An 11,487-nucleotide genomic window follows, 5' to 3' on the forward strand; every position below is an offset into this window, starting at 1 on the left:
ACGCAGATGTTTTTATCCAGCCCACTAAGGAGTTATGCAGTCTGCTTGTTTTTAGTTAATCATCAACTCATGTCTCCTAATATACAAACATTACCGTTCAAAAGTTCTAATATATTTGTCCTCTTGCTCAGTTGTGCACCGGGGCCTTCCACTCCCATTTCTCGCATGGAATAGCCTTCATTTCTCAGAACAAGAATAGACTGACGAGTTTCAGAAGAAAGTTCTTTGTTTCTGGCCATTTTGACCCTGTAATCGAACCCACAATTGCTGATACTCCAGATACTCAACTAGTCTCAAGGCCAGTTTTATTGCATCTTTAATCAGCACAACAGTTTTCAGCTGTGCTAACATAATTGCAAAATCGTTTTCTAATGATCAATTAGCCTTTTAAAATTATAAACTTGGATTAGCAAACACAACGTGCCATTGGAACACAGGACTGATGGTTGCTGATAATGGGCCTCTGTACGCCTATGTAGATATTCCATTAAAGATCAGCCGTTTCTAGCTACAATAGCCATTTATAACATTAACAATGTCTACACTGTATTTCTGATCAACTTGATGTTATTTTTAATGGACAAGAAAATTGCTTTTCTTGCGAAAACAAGGACATTTCTAAGTGACCCCAAACTTTTGAATGGTAGTGTACATCTGAGCCAAAAGAGGGAGAAATTAAGTTGACCTTGGTTTGGTTTAGGAGTGCAGGTAGGAGAGTGTGTTTGTTTGTGTGGGGGATTCGTTAACACTGGGATCAGTCTCATGATCGACTACATTATATTACATGCTACAATCCCCAATTTCGGAAAAGTGTGGTCATCCAAGCTCAGAATTTCCAACCATTTCTAGTCACAAAGGTGAGTTTGCTTAAGCGCTGTTTGTACAGCATTATTTCACAAGAGGGATTCTGTTTGCTCTGTGATGCATGTCGATAAGGTTATTACTGGAAACAACGTTTACTGAAGACAATTTGGCTTATCAATGGAATAACTCACTAAGGCAAACTGAATTTAGACATAGAGTAGATGGTACAGTTAAATTCTATATGGAGAGATTCTCTGTGTGATATAAACAGTTATAATCATGGGACAATTAACAAAAGACAAGGAAGGTTACATAATGATTTATTTGGAGTACTAGGTGAAAATACAAAGTAATTTATATATGCAAACATAGTATACGCAATACACTGCACCCCGTTTTGTCATTTACGTTATACATACTGTACATGTAGAGATAAAGTGACTGTTCAATAATTCTGGAAATAGAGTACATTTTAGGATTATATTTACATCTTATATAGTGTATTTACATGTCATGAATCATTCTATTCCCTGACTGGGACACAACAAAGCTAACGGTTACTGGGAGAGTCTGGAAAATCATGTTAAGTGACCAGTTCAAATGATCCTTCATCCATTATGGTTGCAAAATATACAATTCTTGTTACAATAGACTATTAATGAATCAATGTTAAGAACGCGTGAATGTCCTCCCAAACCCAGATCTTGTTTGTACAAATAAATTAGACTGTCAGCCTGGGCTACCTCATACAGGTGGAAACAAACAAATAGCATTGTTTTCACACACACACACACACAAAAAGGCATGCAAACAAAGTGAACTACATTTGCCTCCCAGATACAGTACCTCTGAAGATTTACAAGAATATCCCAAGACTTGTGGTCACTGAGTAGACAAATATTGCCCCGTGCACTGGTAAGAGAGAAAAATAACTTCCAATTATTTCAAAATGTTAAACCATTCAGAACTTGACCTATACAGATATATATATATATATATGGGCTCCCGAGTGGCGCAGTGGTCTAAGGCACTGCATCTCAGTGCATGAGGCGTCACTACAGACCCCCTGGTTCGATTCCAGGCTGTATCACAACCAGCCGTGATTGGGAGTCCCATAGGGCGGCGCACAATTGGCCCAGTGTCGTCCGGGTTTGGCCGGTGTAGGCCGTCATTGTAAATAAGAATTTGTTCTTAACTGACTTGCCTAGTTAAATAAAGGTTAAAAAAGAAAAAAAGTATATATATAAAATCAATGGATTTCTATATGTTATCAGTATGACGGTACCTGGCATGACCAATCAATACACTACATACAGTACTGTATATTATGGACCCAAATATATATATATATATATATATATATATATATATATATATATATATATATATTAAAAAAACTTCATCTCACAAGAACGGTCACAGTGAAAACATCAGGTCTAGTTGCATATTTGACAATAAGTTAACAGAATGCCAGTACCTAGATCACCTTCCTCCTACATAGTGCATTGCACCAGAGACATTGTGAGGGCCAAACTATTATATAAGTGATCAGAAAGTCAATTTGCCGGTAGCTCTAACATTGACACCACCACAGCCAGTTCATTTACATCAAATATGTGCAAGGAAGTGCAGACTTGTAGAAAAGCATCACATTTTGCAGTACGATCATCACTGTCGAGGGGATGTGCCTATTGGAATGAATGTACAGTGAATGTACAAGGCTTTCCCTCACAGCACCATGGTGGAGATGTGGTGCACCAGAGAGGCTGGGTGGGGCACTGTTGTCATCTGGGGGGGTGGGGGGGAGTGTGCCTGGTGGAGGCCTACCACCACTCCCCCTGCACCACCGGGCCGGTGTCTGGCGCTCTTCTGGTGCGCCCGCAGTCCTGCCAACTGAGAGTAGGCACTCTGGCACACGTGGCACTTGTATGGCCGCTCGCCAGTGTGCAGGCGCACGTGGTTGCGCAGGGTGGACGACTGGCTGAAGCGCCGATTGCAAAAGCGACACACGAAGGGCTTGTCCAGGGTGTGGATGCGCATGTGGGAACGCAGGTTGCTGCGCGAGTTGAAGCCCCGGTGGCAGATGACGCAGCGCATCCGGCTAGCGGTGGTGGGCAGGGCAGAGGACGAGGAGGTGGAGCCGTCGCAAATATGAAACTCATCTAGGAGAGAGAGAGAGAGAACAGAGTCAGACTCATCTCGACAAACACTCTCAATTTTGTACATGAAATAAATACATCTAAACTTTGGCAGCCTATTTCAGAAAGCGATAGTGAAAAGCCCATCTGCATCGATTGGCCCAAGTCATTTCCGACTAAAGACTCACCGGTTTTGCTCTTTTTCTGCTGGTCATCCTCCATTCCTGGAACTCCGGGAATCCCCAGGAATGTGTTATGGGAGTTTCCATACCACACTAGCAGCTCCTGGTCGGGGGGAATGGTCTGCGGAGGATTGACATATAAAATACATGACTTTTATGGAATAAAGAGAACAGCAGAAACAACACAACAATACATCATAACCAATGACTGCCTGATTGATTGATTTACTCACTGACTAATTTACTAAGAACACACAAACACACAAAATGCCCAGTTCACTTGGGTCTGTAAGACAACTTCTTGTGAATATAGTATTAGTATAGAGTTTGTATTATTATTAGTAGAATATCATGTAGAGGTAGAATGTAGTGCATATAGAAATAATAATGTGAATAGTCTTGATAATAACAACAATGTAATGAAATAACACTGTTCTAGGGGTCTAACCATAGAAATGGAATCTCATAGAATGGGATCATTGACTTGAATGAGGATCCCCGTTCTACTCATTCTAGTTATGTGGGTCAATCTCACCTCCATAGCTTTGTAGAAGATACTGCTGCCAATCTGAACCACCTCCAGGTTCTGCTCCTGCTCGTTGCGGGCACATTTGATATAGGTCATCCAGCTGCGGTGATCCTCCTGACTAGCATCAATGAAGTAACGCACAGTACCATCCTCATTGAACACCTAAGGGAACACACAAAAACAATGGAGTGTCAATATAAGCGATAAACTGATCCTATCCTATATATCATTTTCATGTGTATGTGGTTGTATGTTACAAACAATTGTTACATGACTAGCATTGGGGTGTAAGCCTGTACATGACCTACCAGTGTCTTTTCTGCTACATGCATGCACACTCCACCTTTGCTTACCTCCCACATGAGGTTGTTGTTCTTGAAGAGATCCACGTGCTCAGGTGAGATGACTCGGCCAGTAAAAGGCCCCATCTCTGTCCCAGCTTTGATCCAGGTCTTGGAGAAGATTCCTAGGCCCTCGCCAGGGATGGAGCTCTGGGCTATTATCACTTCACTTGGCAACACCAGACTGGAGAGCTTGTGAACCTCTGGGGAACAGAGAGGGACATTTAGCATGGTAACCTATACCTATATTGTAGCAATTTCATGTAACATTTCTGTTGTCTAGGCTGCAATTGCCATCGCTGGTCTCAATGCTTTCCCATGAAATTGCACTTCGCAGCAGAAATCAGTGCTTTCACAAAAGGGTTATTGAATATCATGAGCCATCAATTTGCCCAGTTGACAACAAATGTTGTTAGTATTGTTACAAATATTACAAAATGTCTTCATGTCTTTTTATGAACTCAATTTTATACAAGCATTGTTCATTGGTTGCCTAATCATATAGGGGTGTGAAAACCAGTTAAATGTAATTTCAGCCTAAGCAGAAAAGGGTTAAATGCTCATTTTCCAACCTGAATGCAGCAATTTGTTATGCTTTGGATGTGATGGGCCTCTACACTAATTAAATGCTAAATGCAAGTAGAAAGAAATATATAATTTCACATTGATGATCCCTTTAAAAACTTTGTAGCAATACATTTAGGGCCAATGAAATGAGGACTTGTTTAAAAAGCCCTGGAATTTCTGAGAAAAAAAATGGAAAGGCGATTTAGAAGGCTGACATGGTGTGAATAGCAATAGAATTAGCCTTCACGGCATATTAACGGAGGAACACCAATCTTTAATAAAGGCGACTGAAAGAGAAAAGTGCCTGGTGTGCAATAGCTGCCAAAGCCGGGGAGAGGGGCTTTTCTGAGATTGATGAATGCAAGATAAAACCCGGGACATTTAAAAGAAAGGGGTTTTCTTTCCCTCTATAGTCCGTGGTCTGTGTGGAAACTTTCTTAGGTCAAGCACAACGTTAACCAAATGAATTGAATACCCCTATTTAAGTCACCATCAGTTAGTTACACGCGATCCTAAACGAGCCTCTAAATAGGCTACGTGGGATCATGTCGTGAAACGGTTAATACGCTTAATGGGATGGAAATAAATTAAATTAAATGAAAAAGTGCATGGGGACCAGAACAAAACTTTAGAAAGGGTTTTCTGGAAAATTCTGTAAGCCTATAGGCTATGTGCTGCTTCTAGACAGACGGCATTTCAACACTTGAATTAAGTTCCAAATTATCAACACACTTTAGTGACCTATTAAATTCAAAATAATGAAACTCAATAATATGTATAAAATATACGTAACTTTGTTTTACTTAATACTAATATATAAACAGGCTATACATGGATAAAGACATGGAAACAGTTGAAAGGATACAAATAATAAAGGCCTGCATAATTCGAAATGAAAACATCAACATCCAATTGACTCACCCCCTGAGAATGATTGCGCAAGGACCTCTGCGGTGAAAGCTGTTTTGGGACTGACGTTTATCTTCTCCTCCAAAAGGTGTTCCCCAAGCACGTTCCTCCATCTACCATAGAGAAAACTATGCAGGATGTCGGAGGTGATAATTTCAGATAGAGACAAACTCTGTTGTTTAAATCCAGACTTCAGCACCAATGCTTCAGCGGGCAACACGGAACCCATGGTGCCACAAATCTGTGAGGTTTATCTAACAAATGCCGAAATTTAAGTAGGCTAGTCTGTGCGCAAGTTCAGATGTCCACCTGCCTTTTTAAATATATTGAGAATAAAGGGAACACACACACAAATAAAAATAAACGAATACTTAGATGCACAAGAATTTCAGACTAGGCTATTTGCCAAATACACGTCCTCCTTTGCTGGCTGAAGTTTAAAAATGTTTCGCCTTTTCAAAGTCCGGGTAGTCTTTATATGCTGCTGGTGTGACCCCCTCTAATTAGTTATTAATGACCCTCCCTTATGTTCTGGAGCCTTGTTCTACCAGAAAAAGCCAAGCTCTTTATTGAGTGGCCAATCCTCAGGGGGGCAGGGGAGGGAGGGAGATGTGTGTTAGGGGAGGGGGGCTGTTAACCGGGGTGTCTACTGGTGCGAAATACAACCACCTTGCCCGAGGAATAACAAGCTCAGTTCTCCGGCGTCTTGCGCTGCAGCAGCAGCAGTAGCGTGCCCCAAAATGCTCCGGGCAGGGGAAAAGCCCAACAAGGCAGCAAAATAAAGACAAACTTAGTTTAGCATGAAAAACAAGCTAATAGCTGGAATAATTCAGAGTTGAGATATTAAACGTTTTGCCTCATTGGCTGTGAATATGACCAATTACACTTACGCAACATTTACTTTTTGTAAAGGCCATAACTTTGTTCAGAATCATTACATAGTAGGTTATACAACACGAAATACCTTCTCAGCATGGCACGTCGTTATTAGCCTTTAATAGCCGAATTGATAGCCTATAGAAAATGTAACCTGCATCGCAGACGCACAATCACATACCATTCATAACGTACATGCGACATTATGTAATTACGCTAATTAGCCTGTGTTTCTTTCAAATATAAACGGAAAATTTAAGAAGTTAAATAATCTATACATCATCTAAATGTAGGATTAAAGTGCAAATCAAACCACATAATTTACAGCGACTCCAATTGGGTCACAAATGGTTTAATTGCTAAATGAGTAGGCTAGGCTATAGGCCTACATGATTTAGAGATTATGTAAAGTGATGTAGGCCTATAGCCAATAGGTTTATGCATCACAGAGAAAATGGGAATATTGCAGTAATTTTTACACTCATGGAAGTAGAACTTTACAAAGTCTACACCAATAGACATAGGCTTAACACAACCGTTCCCTTCACAGACCTGCCATACAGCCAATTAATAACATTACTGAATTTGAGAGGCAAAAAAATGCAGTGGCAATTTATGCGATGGGCGATTCAGCTATCGCATCCCTGCCTTAAATATTTATGAATGTTAATATAAAGCCTTAAGAATTGTGACAGTGTTTAGATGTGTACCGGCCTCTCTTTTAATAGACAGGGCTCTTTATTTTCCAGTTTTTCTGGGTTGATGGACTGGCAGTAAATGGGTAGTTTTCCCCCTTTTCCAGCAGAGAGAACATCTTTATTCCATCCAAGCTCGCGGGTTCCCTATTCTGCTCTCTTCGCAATAATGTCAGCTGAAAGGAAAGTGCTGCAAATCAATCTTTCATGGTGTTTTGAGAGCAATTTGACATCGATGCACTCATCTTTTATTTGGATTACTACAAGGGGAAGGTTGGGAAATCTGGACATGGTTGGGGTCTTACGAGTGCAAGACGAGAAGAAAATGTGATGAAAATGAAGAAAGGCGCTCGAAGTGAGAAGGCTGCATGCGACAAAGTGACAAGGGAAAATGAAGGTGAGTGACAGGGCACGAAAAGAGATTACTGCTCAACACCTGCTTTTTAGGGGGCTCCCCCCCCTCCTCGATTTTTCTTCTCGGGATTTTTTTTCTCCGCTTTTGAATAGGATTTGCACACATTGAGATTCATTTATATTTATTGCAGTTTAACATTTATTGCACTCGAAGACATTTGATTTTAGACAGTTGAACAAGAAATGCGCCGGGAGGGATGGACAATGTCTATGCTATTGCAGAAATATAGAAATATACCTTATGAATAGGCAGTAAGAATTACATTTGATATATCCAGTAAACAGTAGCCTAGCTCATACAATTATTATTGGTCTAAAATATCATCGATGTGAAGTAAAAGGATATGCAGTTAAGATAAATTCATGAAATCCATTAATAGATATAGGGAAAAATATGTTGGCAAATCATTTTCATACATTATTTTTTAAATGACACTGTCTTGGCGAATTTGAGTTAGCCTACAGTAGGAAACTAACCTAAACATGTTATGGAGTGTCGAGTTTGGCATGTTTTGGAGAACTATAGCCAGCCACACACACACACACCGAGAGAGATTAAGACGCACATAAATCATATGCAAAACGTTATCAGAGTCCATTGGAGTAATTAATCATGATTTATCAAATTCCCTTAGGCAACAACAGCCCATTTCCAGTTGATATTGCTAATTTGTACGCTTGAATTTCAACAAGTGTTTTTGTAAAACTCCCATGGACACAGATTACGCGAGCGGCAGTATCACGAGCGAGTAGTAACCTACTGAAACAAAAAACATTATGCTATATAAAACTATTAATAAAAAATGTACTTGATTGTGAATAGAAAATAACCTGGATATGCTATAGAATAAGTGATTGCACGCATATCAAACAGCAGCGAATTAGTCAATATTTAGCGGCAACTAAACTCAGGCAGAAACTTATTTAAAACGATTTCTTACTAGTATTGCGTAAAAGTTTATTGCAAACAATAAGGTGAAAATAAAGAAAAGCTGCAGGCTACAAAGAAAGATAAAGAGAGGTACCCCAATGCGTAATTTATTTAGAATTCATAGCTTCCCTGAGCGGCTCAGTTGCACAAAGCAGCAAGCTGCTTCTGTGGCTTTTGTGAAAAGAGAAAGACAAAAATCCACGAATAATGGAGATTTGCAAATGTTTTTCAATTGATTTGACTCGATGAACAGTGGATTTTTTTCAGGGGGTAAAAATGGGGGAGTTTGGCTGGAAAGCCATGGGCGAATTTAATAGGAGCGAGGCCGGGAGATGCTTTTTTATTTGGTAGGATAAAATTTAATTAGCTTAGTACAGCCCTTGAGAGACAATGGGAACTCAATATGTACCCAATCTGAATCTATTTAGGGAAACAGACTGCTGAAAGTCAAAAGAATTGGTAAGAGAAAGGCAACCTTCTTTAAACGGGGGTAGAGAATGAAGAGGACTAAGGGAGACAGCAGGTGACTGGCACGCGTAAAAACAAGAGGGACACTTTTGGCACACGGCTGATTATTGGAGAGAGAAAGAATAGGAGACAAACATTTAGGTTTCTTCAGATTTTGCCCCACAAACCAGCTGAAGGCGAGAATTTGAAAAGAATGAACGGAATAGAGGAGGGCTCTAAAGCAAACAGAAAGCATTAAAAGCCGTTTCGTCAAAGGTTGCAACATCACATAAGTGGTTATGGGAATGTACCCAAATGGCACACTAAAATTGTGTTCCAACGACCCGCCTAATATCCAACACAATCCAACAAACACAATTTCACCAATAATTTCTACGTATTCATTTACCGAATGCATACAATAATGCTAAACACTAATTCATCCAACACCAACCCATAGCCAAGCGAGGACATATGCACAGTTTTAATAATCCAAAAAGAAAGCATCTTGTCCAGTCTCGCGTTTCGCTTCATTATGGTGATAATGTGAATGGATAATGCATGCTGGTTCTAATCGCTTTGGAGTTTATCATATCAAATGCACTTTAGGTTGCCATCTGAATAAAGGACGGTGTCTGCTACACACGAGAAATGAGTGCACAATAAGCTCCTTGTTCAATTAAATTATACACCCAGATTTTGTGGCACACCCCTGAATACGACAGAAACAATAGTGTTTAGAGACCAATCACATGTGCTCAAATTAGTGAAGAGTTAAAATGTAATTATTAAGAGCATCAAGGAAAGGTTTAAAGAGCATTTTACAACATGAAACAAATCGATGCGCATCTCCACGAGGCAAGGATAGGCCTATGTGTAATCACAGGTGGCTGAGTTAGTAGCTTCTTAATCTCACTATAGAGTAACACAAATAACGAGGTTGAAGACGGGAGTGCAAGGCACACAGCTCGAGATGTATTTATCAGAAGTAGGTTTTTAATAGCGTAATTAGGGTTGAAATTGCCTGCTAAGAGTTTGAATGAGTGAATTTTCAGCCTTTAGGAAATAAAAAATACAATTTAAAAATACCAAACAGACAATTGGTAATTTGATATGCAGTAGTCTATTTTGCAACTAATTAGTTGGATGATTGACAATTGACAATCATTCAACAGATTATGCGCACCACAAATTACGAAACTATTGGTAGATTAATTAACGACAGAAGTAGAAACGTTTTGGCTACCACAAAACAGAGCAAATGTAATTGTCTGTTCTCATATTTATTAAATAAGCGTGATCAACAAAAGCCTATGCATTGCTACGTGGTCATTTTAGGGAAACATAACCACACTAACAACACATGAAATCAATCAAATTAAGGCCAATAATCCCTGGTATTAAAATACCATATAGGGTATAGCTACAGCAAAGTGGTCAAATTTAGCTACACACAACTATCATAACCTGACCAAATAAACTTTCTTAAATTAGCGCTACACTCTAGAAAAAAAGGTTCCTTATACACTGAACAAAAATATAAAACGCAACATGCAACAATTTCAAAGATTTTACTGAGTTACAGTTCATATAAGGAAATCAGTCAATTGAAATAAATTCGACACTAATCTATGGATTTCACTCGACTGGGAATACACTTTTGGCCATGGAAAAACGGGGACATTTTCAGCTTCCAGTAATTGTGTACAGATCCTTGCGACATGGGGTCGTGCATTATCATGCTGAAACATGAGGTGATTGTGGCGGATGAATGGCATGACCATGGGCCTCAGGATCTCTTTACGGTATCTCTGTTCATTCAAATTGCCATCGATAAAATGCAATTGTGATTGTTGTCCGTAGCTTTGCCTGCCCATACAATTACCCCACCGCCACCATGGGGCACTCTGTTCACAACGTTGACATCAGCAAACCGCTTGCACACACGACTCCATACACGCTGTCTGCCATCTGCCCGGTATAGTTGAAACCGGGATTCATCCGTGAAGAGCACACTTCTCCAGAATTTGCCCACTGAAGTCAGTTAAGACTCCGAACTACAGTCAGGTCAAGACCCTGGTGAGAACGACGGTTTGTGCAGAACTTATTCGGTTGTGCAAACCCACAGTTTCATCAGGTGTTGGGGTGGCTGGTCTCAGACAATCCCACAGGTGAAGAAGCTGGATGTTGAGGTCCTGGGCTGGCGTGGTGACACGTGGTCTGTGGTTGGACATACTGCCAAATTCTCTAAAATGAAGTTGGAGGCGGCTTATGGTAGAGAAATTAACATTAAATTATCTGGCAACAGCTCTGGTGGACATTCCTGCAGTCAGCATGCCAATTGCACACTCCCTCAAAACTTGAGACATCTCTGGCATTGTGTTGTGTGACAAAACTGCACATCTGAGTGGCCTTTTATTGTCCCCAGCACAAGGTGCACCTGTGTACTGATCATGCTGTTTAATCAGCTTCTTGATATGCCACACCTGTCAGGTGGATGGATTGTCTTGGCAAAGGAGAAATGCTCACTAACAGGGATGTAAACAAATTTGTGCACCAAATTTGACAGAAATAGGCGTTTTGTGCATATGGAAAATGTTTGGGATATTTTATTTCAGCTCATGAAACATTGGACCAACACTTTACATGTTTAT

At 40.1% G+C, this 11,487-nt stretch overlaps 1 protein-coding gene across 1 annotated transcript; it reads right to left on the bottom strand.

The window, feature by feature from the left end:
• Positions 1–1,980: 1,980 nt before the first annotated feature.
• Positions 1,981–8,394, bottom strand: prdm12b (PR domain containing 12b). Its single transcript, XM_041900545.2, has 5 exons — positions 5,483–8,394; positions 4,007–4,197; positions 3,660–3,815; positions 3,131–3,245; positions 1,981–2,966 (listed from the first exon to the last, which is right to left on the bottom strand). The coding sequence occupies exons 1-5, from the start codon at positions 5,697–5,699 to the stop codon at positions 2,533–2,535; spliced, it is 1,113 nt and encodes a 370-aa protein (XP_041756479.2). The 5' UTR covers positions 5,700–8,394; the 3' UTR covers positions 1,981–2,532.
• Between the last annotated feature and the right edge of the window lie 3,093 nt (positions 8,395–11,487).

The sequence above is a fragment of the Coregonus clupeaformis genome, chromosome 16, assembly GCF_020615455.1.
Source record: "Coregonus clupeaformis isolate EN_2021a chromosome 16, ASM2061545v1, whole genome shotgun sequence".
Taxonomy (NCBI): Eukaryota; Metazoa; Chordata; class Actinopteri; order Salmoniformes; family Salmonidae; genus Coregonus; species Coregonus clupeaformis.

Coding starts and splice junctions, on each gene's coding strand:
- prdm12b (XM_041900545.2), bottom strand. CDS start 5,699: ATGGGTTCCGTGTTGCCCGCTGAAGCATTGGTGCTGAAGTCTGGATTT. Junction 4,198..5,482: donor TGCGCAATCATTCTCAGGGG/GTGAGTCAATTG, acceptor TCTGTTCCCCAG/AGGTTCACAAGCTCTCCAGT. Junction 2,967..3,130: donor GCAGAAAAAGAGCAAAACCG/GTGAGTCTTTAG, acceptor TCTCTCTCCTAG/ATGAGTTTCATATTTGCGAC.